Consider the following 17,848-nt stretch of genomic DNA (forward strand, 5'->3'; position numbering starts at 1 on the left):
TATGTAAATTTTTATTGATTCAGTGTGATTTAGCAATGTTTCAAATGTTTAGGTCATATGGTAAGGTCATATGGTATTGCCATTGTGGAGACTGTTATAATTGTTATAACTAAATAGTTCTTGGTAGTATATAACGTTATAATCCATAGTAGTGCATCTAGAAATTTTTTTAAAAGTTAAATATGTGTATGTTTGTGTATGTGTGCGTGCGTGCGTGCGTGCGTGCGTGCGTGTGTATCTGTCTCTGTGTGTGTGTGTGTGTGTCTGTCGTGGTTGTAGGAAAACTTAAGTCTCTTTTCTTCACTATGTGGGTCGTGAGGATCTAGGTTAGGGTCCCAGGCTTAGCAACAAGTGCCTGTACTGTCTGAACCAATTCACTGACCCTGGAGACAGGAAGTTATAAGAGCCTACTTCTTGATGGGGACTTAGTACAGAGTCTCAAGGTGATCCAGGGCATCACATGGCAGGAGGGGTGTATCCAAGGAACAGAGCCAAACAGGCTTTTTTATAGCACACCAATTTCTGAGATAACCTGTTAATCCACTGATTAATGAGTAGATTATTCCGTGAGGTCAGAGCCCCTGTGCTCTGGTCACCCCATTCCCCCCCCCCCCTCTAAATTGTGACAAGAGTTCTCACTACAGCTCTGGCCTGGAACTTGCTGTGTAGACCAGACAGAATTGTCTTGAATTCATAAAGATCTGCCTCTAACTGCCAGTATTGAAATTAAAGGATTCAGCCATTCTGCCTGGTCTGTCACCCCTTATTAATTCACAATAGGGATTATTTTTCAACATAAACTTTAGTGGGAACATTCAAACCATAATACACACTGACAAATAAAAAACAGAGTATGCTATGGAGGGATGATATGTAAGATAAATACCTTATTAGTTTTAAAGAATTTTAAAATGAGTTTATCTTTTGTCTTTCTGGGTTTTATGTTTTCAGATATTTTTACTGTTAAAGATAAAAAAGCTATTGATTTGTTTTAATTATTACTTTCAGAATATTAATAATTTTCTTCCTTAAGACTTTGAGAAAAGTAGTCATGTGATGGGTCTGGTAGCATGTGCTGTAGTTCCAAGATTCTCCAGATCCTGAAGCAGGTGGATATGTTAAGTGCAGGTGTTTGGTGCCAGCCTGAAAAACATTGAGATCCTTCGCCTTCATCTTTTTAGACTATTTTTTATTTTATGTATGAGTAACCTTTATGCATAGAAGCAGCTTACAATATTAATTAAATGTAGGAAAAATAATTAAGTGAGCATATTTATGTATTTTTGCAGTTATTTCTGGTTGGCATATATAAAACAAGGTATTTGATACTTTGCCAAACTTCTTATGAGATGCTTTTGTTTAGCTCGGAAGTAAGCTATAAGCAGGAATCACTGAATTAAGTAGTTGAAAGATTATAAATTAGATGGTGGCTTAGTTGAATAGGTAATTAATATCTTAGTTATTTAACAAAACTGTTTTTAAACTTTACTCTTTTTCTTTTTTAGGTTACCATACATAATGACAGTTATGACATTCTTTGTGGTAAGGATTCTTTTCTCACCTATGTTAATTTGCTCATCATGAAATATAAATGAAAGGTTTTAATTTCAAAATCACTACTAGTGTTTTTTGATGATTTAGTTCCTAAAAAATTTTACAAGGCTGTATGAACTGTGAGTAGCTGTAAAGTTTCATTTAGGTTCTCAAGCACAGGTCTATTTTCTCTGACTCTAATATTTAGTTCGAGAATTGTTCTTATTTTTCTTTGTCTTTTGCATTAATTTGTATTTGATTCCTTCTTCAAAAAGAAGTAAAATTAAAAGAAACTAAGCATTGATTACCACAAATAGTTGTTCTTTTGCTCCCTAAAATATTTTAATGTAGATGGTAAAGAGATTAAAGATTCTAGGAGTCGTGTTCTATATTTCATTTTTTTAGTCAAGGTTTTAATTTTATGCTTTTTTTTTTGTTGTTGTTATAGGAAGCTTAACAAACTCTTTGACTATCCCAGAATTTGAAGAATCCATGAACAATTGTGACCAGTCTAGCCTGAATGTGGATAATATAAAATATTCTGTGTGGGTTTCTTTCTTTGAGATTTACAATGAAAGTATTTACGATTTGCTTGTTCCTGTATCATCTAAGTTCCAAAAGAGAAAGATGCTACGTCTTTCCCAAGATGTAAAGGGCTATTCTTTTATAAAAGGTACATCAGCAAACATTGCTTTAATTTTATTGGTTTAAAGTTAATTTCTAGATTCGTGATAGCTATAGGCAACAAAAAGGAAGTTTTTTTTTTTTCTTTTTTTTAATTTATTTATTTATTATGTATACAGTGCACATATCCCTGCAGGCCAGAAGAGGGCACCAGATCTCATTACACATGGTTGTCCGCCACCATGTGGTTGCTGGGAATTGAACTCAGGACCTTTTGAAGAGCAAGCAGTGCTCTTAACCTCTGAGCCATCTCTCCAGCCCCCCAAAGTTTTTTTTCTTTAAATTAATATTTTTTATTCATTATTAGCATCAAGAAAATGAGTTTCTGCTTTGGAAATATTTTTTTGTTATGTTTATATAATTGAGTATAAGGAGGTTCTAGCTTGATACTGTGTTTGCTTGAATGTTAATTATATTCTTGGTGATAAAATGCAAGGTGTTCCAATAATTATTATTTTACTTTGTAGTTGGAACTGTAAATTGTTACTAGTCTTCCATGTGAGCTTGCATAACTTAAATACTAAATGTCTTTATAGCCTCTTCTTTACATGTCTTGTGGAGTAAGGAGTAGCTTAGTTGACTCTCTAGGATTTATGACCAATCTAGGAAAGATTTTATATGGTACAGGGAAAATACTTTGCAAAGATTATACTGTCGCACAGATGTTAGATTTTTATAAACTAGTCCATATCTTCTTTATTTGTTAAAGATCTGCAGTGGATCCAGGTATCTGATTCTAAAGAAGCATACAGGCTTTTAAAGCTAGGAGTGAAGCATCAGAGTGTTGCCTTTACAAAACTGAACAATGCTTCTAGTAGAAGGTAAGTAGTGAACCCTTGAGTACAATCCCTGAGACAACCACAATCTTCTGTACACATGGAAGTAGCTAATTGAGATGGATGTGACCAGTAGGTTCTCTGAGATGTACTGTGAATTTGTAGACATGATAGCCTTCTGTACCTAAAAAGTACTAGACAGTTATTTGTCTGGACATTACGTTTCCTAATTTGCAGGATGTTTTTGAGGTGTTTTTATTCTTCCTTTATGTTAGCATCCTGGATTATTTTCCCAGTTGCTTAAAGTGGTAGTCTTTTCTCTCTGTATGTATATATATACTATTTGAAAAATGATTCAGGTCATACTTTCAAAGGGTTAAGAAAGAATGTTTGTGATGAGTGGGATTATATGGAAGGAGGCAAAATAAGCTTTAGCAGGGAGATACTTAAAATACTTTCTCTTGAGGAAAAGCCCTATCTACAGTGAGATGGGCATGAGGGGGTAATATGATCCACAACAGCCTATGTATAGGCAGAATTATGCTTTGCTTTTATATTTTCAAAGAATGTATCTGTACACCACAGCATTCTCACTAATAGTATGATCTCTGCATGGAAATTCTTATTTTCCCCCATAGTCCTGGAGATTGGCCCCAGAGTCTCATGTATGCTAGACAGGTACTCTACTACTGACCTACATCCATCTCCAGCCATCTTTTTACTTTTTATTTTTAAACAGGCTAGCCTTGAACTTTAGATCTTTTTGCTTTCGCCTTACGAGTAGTTGCATATTGAGTCTTTATTCACATGCTTTTATTAATAGAAATTGGAGTGCTAAGAGGGGAAGGTTTAAGGGATTTGGGGTTTGGCAAGTGATAAGGTGACGCTAGACAGTTGGGCAAGTGTAGGTGACAGTGGAGTAGGGGGTTGGCATATCTGGCAGCTAGTTGCAAAATGTATCCTTGGGAGAAGATACATTAAATTGTGTAAAGAAGTTCCTTTAGTTGCTTGTCTCCTGTAGAATGCATGCATTGAAATGGAATGATAATACTTGATCTTGTTCCTTCTTTTAGTCACAGCATATTCACTATTAGAATATTACAGATAGAAGATTCTGAAATGCCTCGTGTAACTCGAGTTAGTGAGTAAGTTGAATATTCTTTAAATTGTAGTTATTTTGAGATATTTTGAAAAATTTTACAGTAACCTTTTTTTGGTGGGGGGTTGATTTAGATTGTCTTTATGTGATCTTGCTGGTTCAGAACGAAGCATGAAGACACAAAATGAAGGTGAACGATTAAGAGAGGCTGGGAATATCAACACTTCTTTATTGACTCTGGGAAAGTGTATCAATGTTTTGAAGAACAGTGAGAAGTCTAAGTAAGTGTCATTAGTATAAATATCAAAATCTTTAAATTTTTAACTTTGTTTTCTTTAGAAAATACTTTTTGAAAACCTGTCTCTTACACAAAGATTGTAGTGATTATTTTCCATAGCAGATATAAACTGATGCTGTAGAAAGCACGTCTCTGTGATGCTGATTTAGTGTTTCAAACTTCTTGGTGTCTGTGTTTTTGAGACATGGTCTCACATAGCCCAGGCTAGCCTTGAACTTAGTGTGTACTGAGAATGACCCTGAACATGTGATCCTCCTGCTTCCTCTTTCCAAGTGGGATTACAGATATGCACCTCTTCATGTGATGCTTTAGAGCGGACTCAAGGCCTTGTGTGTATGCTAGGTAACCACTCTGTCAGTGAGCTACACCCTAGCCCTGTAACTACTTTATTCTTTAGTAATATATTGTGTGCGTTCTTGTAGATGTGACAGTCTACTGCATTTGTTATCTTTTTAAGCTGATTAAATGATAGATTAATTAGCCTTCACAACTTTAGTTAAGGTATTTTATGATATGTGCCATAGAAGTACTATATTACGGGGGATACAGTTCAGTTAAATGTGATTTTTTTTTTAAAAAAACATTTTGTCTAGTAGATTATTGTATTATTCTTAGCAGTATTTCTTAAAACAGAGAAGACTATTACAAGGGAAAATATTCAAACAAATTTTACTAGCAATCCAACTAAAGTATTTGTTTCTTTAGTACTGGTAGTCTGTTTTGGGGCCTGGCACATTCTAGGCAAGAGCTCTAATACTGAGCCATATTCCTAACCTTACATGAAATTTATTTTAACTCGCTGTGTTTTTAAATTTTCCTGTAGGTTTCAACAGCATGTGCCTTTCCGGGAAAGTAAACTGACTCACTATTTCCAAAGTTTTTTCAATGGCAAAGGGAAAATATGTATGATCATCAATATTAGTCAGTGTTGTTCCGCCTATGACGAAACACTCAATGTATTGAAGTTCTCGACCATTGCACAAAAGGTAAATGTATTTGGATTGCTGCTAAATTTATGAACATCTCAGAATACTCACCATTTTTCCTTGAAAGAGCACATGTTTGGGTTTTGTTTTGTTTGCTTTGCCTTTTATTTTTTGAGATAGGCTCTCTGTAGTCTTGCCTGGCTTTGCGATTGCAGCATCCCCCTGCCTTTGCTTCTTCAGTGTGAAATTAGAAGTTTGTGTTACTCTGCCTGGCAACAGTTCTGTGAAATAAGTAATATTTTGTGTCTGCTACTCTAAACCTAGGAGATATTTGAAGATAAAATTGTAATTGTTTAACTAACTAGAATGACATAGAAAAAATTGAATGTTGTTACCAAAAGGAGTAAAATGATATTTAATGCTAAATATTAATTATAAACTTAGATTATAGATTCATGGTAATTTTGGAATGAATTGTTCACTCTGCTATTCATCTGGCTTATGAGTGATGATACAAAGAATGCAAGGAGGCATGTTGATTTGTAGATTGCATGCAGAGTAGACTTTTCTTCTTGGAAAGTTCATTTAGCAATGCTAATTTCTTTTTTTAAATGTCTTTTTGCATAGAAAGAGAGGTCACTGCTTCTGTGATCATTCACATTCTTACCCCAATATCTGACTCCCAAGTTTTTATTGATAAAGGGTAATTAGATAAACGCTACAATTTGACTAATTTTCAAAGTTGTTTTTGTTAGGTTCAGTGAGGTGGTACCTTTGACCCCAGCACTTGGGTGGCAGAGGCAGGTGGCCTCTGAGTTCCAGGCAGGCTGGAGCTACACAGTGAGAACCTGTCTCAAAAAAATTACTTCCAGTTAAGAAATTCTTGCCTTTCCCTTTGTAAAAGCCACATTGGATATTTTCACAGGTGTATGTTCCAGATACTTTAAGTTCTTCTCAGGAGAAATCTTTTGGGTCCATCAAATCTTCTCAAGATGTATCATTAGACAATAATTTGGATGGTAAAATACTAAATGTAAAAAGAGCCACTGTTTCATGGGAAAATAGTCTAGAAGATGTGGTTGAAAATGAAGATTTGGTTGAGGATTTAGAAAAAACCGAAGAAACACAAAACATGGAAACTGAACTTACTGAAGAAGACATAGATAAAACGTTAGAGGAATGCAGAGTCTTCAGCAGTCACAAGAACAAGGTATGCCTTAAAAACTGCTTGGCTTAGTCCTCTGAAGTTAGGCTTCGTCCCTCTCCTCTTTGTATGTGTTTGTGATCATGTGAGTGTGTGTATGCAGGGGTCAGAGATCAATATCAGATGTGGTGTGGGGGTGGTCAGAGAACAACGTTGTGGCCTAGATTCTTTACTTCCAGGGATCTCTTGGCTTCTCATTTGGGTGCCTGGGAGTTTTAATTCAAAATGAGTATATGATGATATTTTACAAATAAGTATTTTAGTCCACCCCTCTGATTTGGATTTTGAGATAGGGTCTTGCTATGGTGCCCTGGCTGACTTAGAGCATGCATGATTGACCACTCTGCCCTTAGAATTGCCATCATCCTCTTGCTTCTGTCTCCCATATGAAGATGTTACAGGTGCACTCAGCCACACACAGTTTTTCTTTCTAAGCTAGTGCTGGCAAATGAATTCAAGGTTTTATATGTGCTCAACATGTAGTTTGTAAGAACAGGGAAAGATTTTCTTTGTGGTCACATAACCATTTTGCAGCATTGACTTCCAAAAGAGTACAGATAACTTGTCTTGTAGAATACCTCTACTCTAGATTTATCTGGATTCTCCTCTTGTTTAAACCTGTGGTAAGTATATCTCACAGGTGAAGTTATGGATTTCCCATTACTTCATTTGAGGAAGTATGTTATATCTGGTTTCTCCATTTTTGAAAATGGCTTGCTTATTTGGTTAAGGCATAGTATTCCAGATCTCTTCTTATTCTAAAAATGTATTATTTACTGGGGTCATACCTTTAAACTATGTAAGTGTCTTGTGCCTTAATATCTTTTCATCACATGATTTTAGTATATTCTGCCAGAGTTAGTTTGCAATCTTAAGTATTAGTATTTAAAACATCTACCTTGTACTAGAGGTTCTGTTTCTTTAAAAATGATTTTTATTTTGTGTGTGTGCATGCATGCATGTGTGTTGGTTTGGAAAAGTGGGTATGTGTCACCACATGTGTAAGTCAGAAGACAACTCGTGACAGTCAGCCCTTTTCTTCCAGCATGTGGGTTCTAGAGGATGAACTCAGGCTGTCAGGCTGGTCATCAAGCAAATTTACCTGCTGAGCCATCTCCAGAAGCCATTAAAAAAGAAAAGAAAGCCTAGCATGGTGGTACATTTTGTAATCCCAGTTCTGGGGAGGAGAAGACAGATGGATCTGTGGGTTTGTTGGGTTGCCACCTTAACCTAGTAAATGAGCCCCAGGCCAATGAAAAGACCATGTATCATAAAGCAGAGTGGATAACATTTTAGCAGAAATGATACCTGTGTTGTCCAGTCATGTTCATATGCACACACATACATATGCACAACATGCTTGTGCTCACATGCAAGTATATATACATATAAACCCACTTCTCAAAGGTATTACATTTATGCAGAATTCTATGTCTATAATATTTCTCCATCATTAGTTACTATTTGATGTTTGTTCTATGAAAGTAACATAATTGACGCAACCCCTTGAATTGGCTTTTGGTTTTTTACGGTTCCTTATTACTGCCACAAAAATATACAAGGTAATTAGCATTCTTCCAGCCAGAAACCTGGGCTATGGTAAATAATTATTTTCTCATAGTTAGTTCTTTATAGAATTCATTTTCAAACATAAAGTTGAGAAAATCAAGAATCGATTAATTTTGAGAGTTTAATTGTTGTTGAGAACATAAATCTCAAACCTTTAAGAATGCCAGGGTGTTTTTTCTTAATGCTGCAACTTATTTTCTTGTGAATTTGTGCCTGATATGTTAATAATTAACTGCTATAGATCATATTATCATATATGTTTTCAATCTTTTTCTTTTTACTATACATGTACACATATGTGTATGTATGTGCGTGTGTGTATATATATATATGTGTGTGTATGTATGTATAGTAAAAAGTCTAAGAAGATAAAATTATTCAATATGTGTCTTAGAAATTTTGGAAAGTAGACATTTGTAGCAGTTTCTCTGCTCTGTACCATATTAGGGCTTCAGATTTTGACAGAACACTCTGTAGAGTATGTGTCATTATGAGTGTGTGTGTATGTGTGTGTTTGTAATATGTGTGAGTGTGAGCTTGTGCCATGGTGAGTCATATCCCTTTCCCTAATAGGACACTTTTTCTGTTTTTATATACAGTCTCACTGTATCCTAGTCTGGCCTAGAATTTACAGAGATCTGCCTACTGCTTCCTTTTGAGTACTGGGATTAAAGTTATGGATTATTACCATGCCCAGTGGATAGGACACTAACCCAGCTTTTAGCATTTCCTATAGATTGGTCCTTATGTTCCCTGCTTATGAAATGTGGTACTATCAAGCTCATGGAGTTGTGTAGATAAAGTGAAATAAAACGTAACTCTACTATAAACAGTTTTTAGTGGATAATAAATATTCAAATTTTTATAGTACATGGTTAGTTAACTAGACTGAGCTCTCTTTAAGATTTTTTTGTATAGGTTTGTTTCTAAAAGGTGGAGAGGCACACTTGATTTTCCAAGTTAAGGAATCTCTGTAGTCATGTGATTTTCAGTAAGACTATTAGCACCATTAAAAAGGGCAGGTTTATAACTGACTGAACTATAATAGCTATCTTTAGACAGTCTCTATTTCTCTTGGACTTTACTTTTTCCAATGAAGTATGTGTGCTTATTTTAGAAACTGTTGGATTTAATAGAAGACTTGAAAAAAAGACTAATAAATGAAAAGAAGGAAAAGTTAACATTGGAATTTAAAATCCGAGAAGAAGTTACTCAGGAGTTCACTCAGTATTGGACTCAACGGGAAGCCGATTTTAAGTAAGTTACTTTTTCATGACCCGGTAAGAAGTAAGATTTATCTTTTTGTCTGTTTGTTTGTTTTATAGCCATTTCTTAAGTTATGTTTTGTGACTTCTGAATGTGATGACTTCTTTAGAAAGATATTACACATGATTATTTAAATTGCTCTCTTAATAGAATTAATTTATGTTTTAAAGGGAGACACTTCTTCAGGAACGAGAGGCATTAGAAGAAAATGCTGAACGTCGCCTGGCAATCTTCAAAGATTTGGTTGGAAAATGTGACACCCAAGATGAACCAACAAATAGAATTTGTGCCATGAAAGTTGAAACTGAAGTATGTTAATGAAAATATTAAAAATAACCAGTGAAGTTTTTGGTACAAGGATTTAATATCCACATCAATTATGAGAAGTTTTAATGTTATGAAATAATAATGTTTAAAATTAAAACAGTACTACGTGGTTTTATTGTAATGAGGCATGTATTATTGGCAATTCATAGATAAATAGGTGGTGTTTTTGGGTTGTATTTCTGAGACAGGTCCTCACTATTTAGTCCAAGCTGGTTTGGAGCTCCAATCTTCCTGCCTTGGCTTCCTGAGTTCTGAGATGACAAGTGTGTGCCACCTTGTTAGACACAAACAGACTTTCATTTTTGGAAAAGGTTTTTTTTTGGCATTTGTTTCCATTTCAGTTTTTCTTGAATTGTTGTATTGCTTGTAGGCAGAGGCAGTCGTTTTTGTTTGTTGGATTACAGAATACTATTTTCAGAAATGTCTTACAATTTATCAAGAAAAATTAAAACTGTAAAGGAGCCCTTAAAGGGTTACTTACTTAATTATTCTAATCAAAACAGAAAGATTTATTTCTATATAAAAAGGTTTGCCTTTGTTATAAAGGACTGTTGTTTACCTCAAGGAAATTGATTGCTGCTCCCACTGAAGCTGATGAGGCTTTCTGGAGGGATTGTTTTGGCGTTCTTTGGGTATGTGCCTTGTTTCTGAGCCACTGGATTCAGTGGTCTGGGAGAAAGATCTCCAGGCTCTCACTGTCATCCTGTTGTGTTGTGACATGTGCATGGTTTCTAATGTGGACTTCAGCGTGAGAATGGAGGCTACTTTCTTGGGTCACTGTAAAATGCCACATAAGAGTCAAGTGTGATTCAAGGTAGACTTGAACTAGGTAATCAGAATTGTTCTGTAATAACTTACTAAGATTTATGATATATTCCTGAGGAAACAACCTTCATGTTTTATATTTTAGAAATTGAATACTGAAACACAAATTTTGTATAATTGGGAGGGTTTCATGTAATTTAAAGAATACTAAGTTGTGAATTTTTACTGTTTGTAAACTGTTTAAAGTATTACCACATGTAATGAAGTCCACTGTTAATGTTAGACATGTGGTTTTTGCTATTTTTAGGGAGCTCGTAATTATGTAGGAGTTGAAGATATTATTGATTCTCTTCAAGATGATGTCACTGATATTAAGAAACAGGCTGAACTTGCTCATTTATATATTACATCTCTTGCTGATCCCCAGGAAGCTATTGCTTGTTTGCAGCTAAAGTTTAATCAAGTTAAAGCGGAGTTAGCTCAAACTAAAGAAGAATTAATTAAAGCCCAGGAAGAGCTAAAAAATGGAGAGAGTGGTGAGTGCATGATTTTACCCTTATTTGGATTTCGTAGACACAGAAAAACTGGAGTATAGAGATGTATGCAACTTTTCTACCTTAGTGACTAGAAAATGTTTTAAGCTACGTAACAAATCTTAACATTTTTACCATTTGTATTGTGGCTTGCTACAAAAAATACATATTTATGTATGTGTGTATGTACCAGGCTAGCCTCAAAATCACAGAGATCTGCACGTCTCTGCTTCCTGAGTGTTAGGATTAAAGGTGTGTGTCACCACATCTGGCCTACAAATATTTTTTTAGGGCTGGCAGATGGCTCAGTAAAGTTGGTGCCTTGTAGTAAGTAAGCATAAAGACCTGAGTTTGATTCCCAGGCCCTGTAGAGACAGGCTTGGTGTGGTGGCATGTGTTTGTAATCCTAGTGCTGGGGATGTGGACAGAGACAGGTCCTTGGGCCTTGTGACTAACCAGCCCAGCTTAATTGATGAAAGTCTCAGATAGAGACTGTGTCAAAAAGAACAAGGTGGGCAATGATTACGGATGGACACTTGAGGCTGACTTCTGTCCTCTTCAGGTATACAGGTGTACATGGCCCACATGTGCATGTGGGTGCATTCGTGAGCATACACATGAAATAAAAACAACTAAATAGTTTTTAAACGTTTCTGTGCTTTTAGGTCAGTATATTACAGAAAACTTTTCAAAATGAGAACAAACAAACAGAAAATCAACCCAGAACTAAGAGTCTTAACTTTATAAGAAATCTTAAAGACAATTGTAAAGGAGTTAAATTTGTTCTTTTATTTTTTTTCATGGAATCTTTACATAGAATAATAGTTGGGGGTGGGATAATGTCTGTTGAATGGTTTAAAATAGTCTTTGGAACCAATATTTCATTTGATCTCTAAGGGGGAACGAACACACACACACACACACACACACACACACACACACACACACACACACGTTTGCAGCATCTATGTTTTAAGAGAGGTGAAGTGCTCTACTCTTTACTGTGAGAAAGAACAGAGGTAAAAAATAGCAAGTCAGTGATGTCTTATGGAGTGGACCAGCTAGGCACTACCTAATTGTATATGACACTACTGTGTTTCTACTGTTTAGCCTATACCCATCAGTTTGCTCGAAGGTTTGAAAGTGGCTGTTCCTGAAACATGATCTTGTAATTTAATATTAGCACTGTCAACATTCTTTTCCTGAATTTAATGTAATTTCCTAGCCTATGTTTCATTCAATGCTCTTTTTATTATCTTCACAGAATCAGACTCTTTGGTTCAAGTGCTCAAGACATCAAGTAAGGTAATGTAAGCTTTACTTTGTCTTGGTTCGAATTCAATGAGTAATGAAGGGGCATAAATTATGGCTATCTGTTTATTTAAAAAAGATTTTAAATGAAGGTGGTGCAAAGAATGCAGGTGTTGGGGCTGGAGAGATAGGCCAGTAGTTCATTTGCCAGCACCTACATCAGATGGCCCACCACTGCTTTTGGCTCAAGTTCCAGAGGACTCAAAGCCTCTGGAAAATAGTACAATTTTCAAAGGATTAAAGGGTAAATGTATCATCTTCACCTGAACCAATTGAATATGAAATTGTATTTATGAGATGCTAAAAATCTTCAGAGATGCTAAAGATCATAGTATATAACTTCTGAAAGAAAACATCCTTGTATTAAACATATGAACAAAGCAATACATACATAATAAAAGCAAGTGCTTGAGGAAAAGAAACTAATTCTGTTTAATTTCATGTTTTGTTCCTGTGACTCAGTACCATCCAGCATTATCAATTAGCAACTTAACATATGCTGGAATCATTTCTGAAGAGGAAGCTCAGTTGAGAAAATATCCCCACTAGATTAGTCTGTGAGCAAATCTGTGAGACATTTCTTTGATTAATGATTAGTGTGGAAGGACCCATCCCATAGCAGGTAATGCCACCCCTTGGCAGGTGGTCCTATGTTGTATAAGAAATCAGGCTGAGCAAGCTATCAAGGAGCAAGCCAATAAGCAACAGTCCTGTCTTGTGTGTCTGTGTACATACTTGGGTGCACCTGTGTGTGCTAAGGTATAAATGCAGAGGTCAGAGGACAACATGCAGGAGGAGTCAGTTCTACCACTCTACCATGGGTCCCAGAGAGCGAACTCAGATTGTTAGGCTTGGTGGCAAGAGCTTGCTGAGCTATCTTGCTGGCCCTAAATTTTTTAATTTTTTTTTTTTACTTTTTAATTAAATCCTCTTTAAATTATTTTCTATTATAGGAGTGTTAAGACAGGATAATACCATAACATGTAGAGTAAACTAATAGCCAAGAGTGTCTGCTTTCTTTAAAATGGTTTTCTAGGGGACAGAAAAGTTGGCTTAGTGGTAAAGAGTACTTGTTGCTCTCAGAGGGCTTTGGCTTGGTGCCCCACACCCACATGGCAGCTCACAACCATCCATAACTCCAGTTTCGGGAGATCTGATACTTTCTGCTGACCTTTGCCAGCATCAGTCACTCATGTGTTGTACAGATGTACATGTAGTCAAAACACCTATACATATATATATATATGTTTTCAATGATTATAACATGCAAGAATGACATCACAAGGTGACTGGTCAGACTTCTTTGTATCTTGACAGAAAGGTATATTCAGTGCCTGTCACCATTCCCTGGATTTTCTGAACATGAGGTGTTACTTTATTTTTAAGGCTAGAACCCAGAACCTTACATATGTTAGGCACACATTCTACCACTGAGGCACACTCCAGGCTGGGTGGCCTTTTAAGTATTTAATATGTTACTCTGTTTTTCTGACTTTTGAGCCTGTCCTGAGGGAAATAACCCCTTTTAATAAGGTGGAAGCATAAGGATGAGAAACCCAAACTGATTTCCTTCAGGCAAAAACCACCATCTACCATCTACCAATTACCATGCTAGGTTATTGGCAATAGATTAATAAAAGTATATGTGTGTAATATTCTGTTAATATTTCATTTCAGAGCACACTTTGCTCTTTAGGTTTTGTGTGTTTGTTTTATTTATTTATTTAAAGACAAGGTCTCGCTGTGTTGACCAACTGGTCTTGAACTTGTGTACTGGAGCAGTTCTCCCACTTTCCCCTAAGTAGCTGGCAATATGACCTTTTTCCATTGCATCCGAAGCACATAATGTTTTGAGTGTGACTTTAGTGATATTTATTTCTAAGTGTTTTCTGTTGCCAGAGTCCTTAGTTATTTTAGGGTGAAACTTAAACAGTTTGCAAAGTGTTTCATCAAGTTTGAGAACAGACCAATGATGAGAATAGACCGATGAGAGGTAATATGAGCCGGGCGGTGGTGGTGCACGCCTTTAATCCCAGCACTGGGGAGGCAGAAGCAGGTGGATCTCTGAGTTCGAGGCCAGCCTGGGCTACAGAGTGAGTTCCAGGACAGGCTCCAAAGCTACACAGAGAAACCCTGTCTCAGAAAAACCATACACACACAAAAAGAGAGGTAATATGAGTAGTTCTGGTGTTTGTTGTAGGTTTTTCTTTAGAACTGATTTTAATTATTTTGTTTTAGGTTGATACATCTTTAACCAGCAATAAATCAACTTGTAATGAAGCAGTCACAATGCCCAAGAACAACAGAACCCAGACACATTCAGAAAGGAAAAGATTAAATGAAGATGTTCTTCAGCAAGATGAACCACCAGCAAAGAAAGGTATTGGCACTTCCGCTCCCTGCAGGGGTGCTTCACAAGCAGGGAATGACCTGACAAGAAAAGGCTTTGGGAAAACCTAGATACCAACCATGATTTAATCTGTTTGTTTTTTACTCTTTTATTCTTTTTGGGGCCCGACACCCAGCTCTCAAATAAATACACAGAATCTTGTTCTTATTTATGAATGCCCAGCTTTAGTTTGGCTTATTTCTAGCCAGCTTTTCTTAAATCATCCTGTTTATATTTTGCTGTTAGGCTTTATCTTTCTCTATTTCTGTATACCTTTCTTTATTTCTTACTCGGTGGCTTGCTGTGTAGCTGGTGGTTGGCCCCTGGAGTCCTCTTCTCCTCCTTTTCTTGATCCTTGGTCCCTCCTCCTAGATTTCTCATTTATCCTCTCTGCCTGCCAGCCCTGCCTATCCTTTCTCCTATCTCGCTACTGCCTGTTCAGCCTTTATTAGACCAATCAGGTGTTTTAGACAAGCGAATTAACACAGCTTGACAAAATTAAACAAATGCAATATAAAAGAATGCATCATATCTTTGCATCGTTAAAACAAATGTTCCACAGCATAAACAAATGTAACATCTTAAAATAATATTCCACAACACTAATCTATCAGGGAATATGTGTATGTAAAATTGTCTTTTCTTTAATCAATAAAGTTTTAGATACTGAGCTTTTATCGTTCTCTGATACTTCATTCTGTCCTGTTAATTAGGTAAAAGACACAGTCATAAAAAGTTTGTGTTGTTTTTGCCAAAAACCTTTACTCGCTCTTCCTCACTTTACTTTTATTTTTGGTTTTTCAAGACAAGGTTTCTCTGTGTAGTTTTGATGCCTGTCCTACATCTCGCTCTGTAGACCAGTCTTGCCTTGACCTCACAGAGATCCGCTTGAGTGCTGGAGTGCTGGGATTAAAGGCGTTCGCCACCACCATGTGGCTACTTTACATTTTTTTATTCATTTGGACAAAAAGAGGATGCTTGACAGACTTTGAGCCAAATATTACTAACAAAACTGTACTTGAGTTGTATTTTAAAATGCTAGAAGAAAGTCTGTTGAAAAATATTGTAAATGAAACCTTTTTGTTTTGAAATACTTAAAAATGGTCAAATTTGTTTTAAAAAAAAGTGTATGGGGACAAATCCCAAGATTGTAGGGTTGCTAGGTTCTTTAGAGTAAACTGATTCTCTGAGAAATAATTAAGAAAGTATCAATTGCAATTGAAAGTATCAGTTGCAATCAATTGCAAACATAGGAAAAACTTTGAAAATAGGTTCACTGGCTTTTAAGAAAGTGGGATTAGCAGCTGGATATTGTGGTGTGTTGCTGTGATACTAGACCTGGGATGCTCAAGCCTAGGTGTGTGAACTTGAGGCCTTCCTGGGCCACATATTAAGACTGTCAGCAGAACAGCAAAGCTAAATCAAAAAGATACAGAGAGGCTGTTCAGCAGGCAATACCAAAATTTTACCTCTTTTAAGTTAGAAAGAGAATATAAGTTACAAATATTTCTACTTTATTATTATTTTTAAGATTTATTTATTTTTATGTGTATGAATATTCTTCCTGCACGTATGCATGTGTCTCACGTGTATGCCTGGTGCCTTTAGTGGTAAGAGGGCAATGGGTCCCCTGAAATTGCAGTTACAGGTGGTCTTGAGCCACCATTTGGGTGCTGGGAACTGAACCTGGCTCTCCCTGTAGAACTATTTACCCAGCCCCAAAAATTATAAACTTAAGATTATATAAATAATGAAAACTGTATCCCATGAGCTTTTAAATTAGACCATGTTAAATGAATAGATCTTGGTCTAATGTAATGGTATAAGAGCATATTGACCCAAATTAGTTACTTACTGCTGTGACAAGTGCCTAACTACACAGTTCCAGCCACCAGAGTTTTGACAGAGGTGATAAAAAATATTCATTGGAGAAAAGACAGCTTAATTAACAAATGGTGCTGGGGAAATTATCTATGTTCATGCATAGAATGAAGGTAGATCTCTCACTTTGCACAAAAAGCAACTCCAAATGAAAAGAAAACCTTAACATCAGACCTGAAATTGAACTCTTTCTTCTGCCTTCCCAGTGGTCGGATTGCAAGAACAAGTTGCCAGGCCTGACTTTTTTTTTTTTTTTTTTTTTTTTTTCTCGAGACAGGGTTTCTCTGTGTAGCTTTGCGCCTTTCCTGGAGCTCACTTGGTAGCCCAGGCTGGCCTCGAACTCACAGAGATCCGCCTGGCTCTGCCTCCCGAGTGCTGGGATTAAAGGCGTGCGCCACCAACGCCCGGCTTCAGGCCTGACTTTTTATGTGAGTGCTCTGGATCAAATTCTGATCCTCATACTTGCCTGACACAAGCAGTTTGTAGATTGAGTTACCTCTTTAGCTCTGTATCATATTGACTGATACAAGATCTCTCACTGGACCCTGTGGCTCATTGTATAGGTGGACTTTTTAGTTGGGACTGCCATCCAGCTTTGTTCTGTCAGCCAGCTCCCAAATAACCACACAGAGACTTAATGTTATTTATAAATGCTCAGCCAATAGCTTAGGCTTGCTACTAACTAGCTCTTACAACTTAAATTAACCCATTTCTGTTCATTTATGTGCTGCCCCTGGTCTCGTGTACCTTATCTATGAACTATGTTGCTTCTTCTGTGTCTAGCTTGAAACTCCTCAGACTGCCCTTCTTCTCAACATTCTCTCTGCCCTGAAAATCCTGCCTAGCTATCTGCCAATCAGCTTTTTATTAACAATGAGAGTAGCACATCAGAGGGATTATTCTACAACATCATTGATTAGGGTAGACTAACTAGTCAGTGAGACACAGATACTCACTTTTCTAAGCCTTCCTGATGCTGTGTTTTCATGCGTGTGCCATCAAGCCCAGCTTTTTCCCCTTGGTTCTAGGGATTGATCTTGGACCCTCTCCCTTACATGGCAAACACTTGACCAACTGAGTCTCTCATTTGAGCCTGTTAGATACTAGTCTTAGAGTAAGGGCCAGCAGAGTTATCCTTACCTAGAAATGTAGACATTGAGCCTGCAAACACATCTCGCATTCATATTTAATTAGTTGAGCCCTCTGCATTTTTCCAGATTCTATTAGTACCTGTTTTATCTTTAAAGCACAGCACTTTTGCTGATCTTTATACCTACATCACAGGAG

At 36.5% G+C, this 17,848-nt stretch overlaps 1 protein-coding gene across 4 annotated transcripts in view; it reads left to right on the plus strand.

The window, feature by feature from the left end:
- Positions 1–17,848, plus strand: part of Kif20b (kinesin family member 20B) — a 67,574-nt gene that overhangs the window by 15,988 nt on the left and 33,738 nt on the right. For 2 of the 4 annotated variants that reach the window (XM_076562666.1, XM_076562668.1), the window contains exons 7-18: positions 1,506–1,542; positions 1,982–2,206; positions 2,927–3,038; positions 4,067–4,138; positions 4,227–4,373; positions 5,214–5,376; positions 6,242–6,526; positions 9,207–9,346; positions 9,526–9,664; positions 10,755–10,983; positions 12,245–12,285; positions 14,530–14,671. In XM_076562666.1, the coding sequence (XP_076418781.1) occupies positions 1,506–1,542; positions 1,982–2,206; positions 2,927–3,038; positions 4,067–4,138; positions 4,227–4,373; positions 5,214–5,376; positions 6,242–6,526; positions 9,207–9,346; positions 9,526–9,664; positions 10,755–10,983; positions 12,245–12,285; positions 14,530–14,671 (1,732 nt within the window). The remainder of the gene's footprint in view (positions 1–1,505; positions 1,543–1,981; positions 2,207–2,926; positions 3,039–4,066; positions 4,139–4,226; positions 4,374–5,213; positions 5,377–6,241; positions 6,527–9,206; positions 9,347–9,525; positions 9,665–10,754; positions 10,984–12,244; positions 12,286–14,529; positions 14,672–17,848) is intronic. The other 2 variants (XM_076562671.1, XM_076562675.1) reach the window with 1 other exon arrangement.

Source organism: Peromyscus maniculatus, chromosome 1, assembly GCF_049852395.1.
Source record: "Peromyscus maniculatus bairdii isolate BWxNUB_F1_BW_parent chromosome 1, HU_Pman_BW_mat_3.1, whole genome shotgun sequence".
Classification (NCBI taxonomy): domain Eukaryota; kingdom Metazoa; phylum Chordata; class Mammalia; order Rodentia; family Cricetidae; genus Peromyscus; species Peromyscus maniculatus.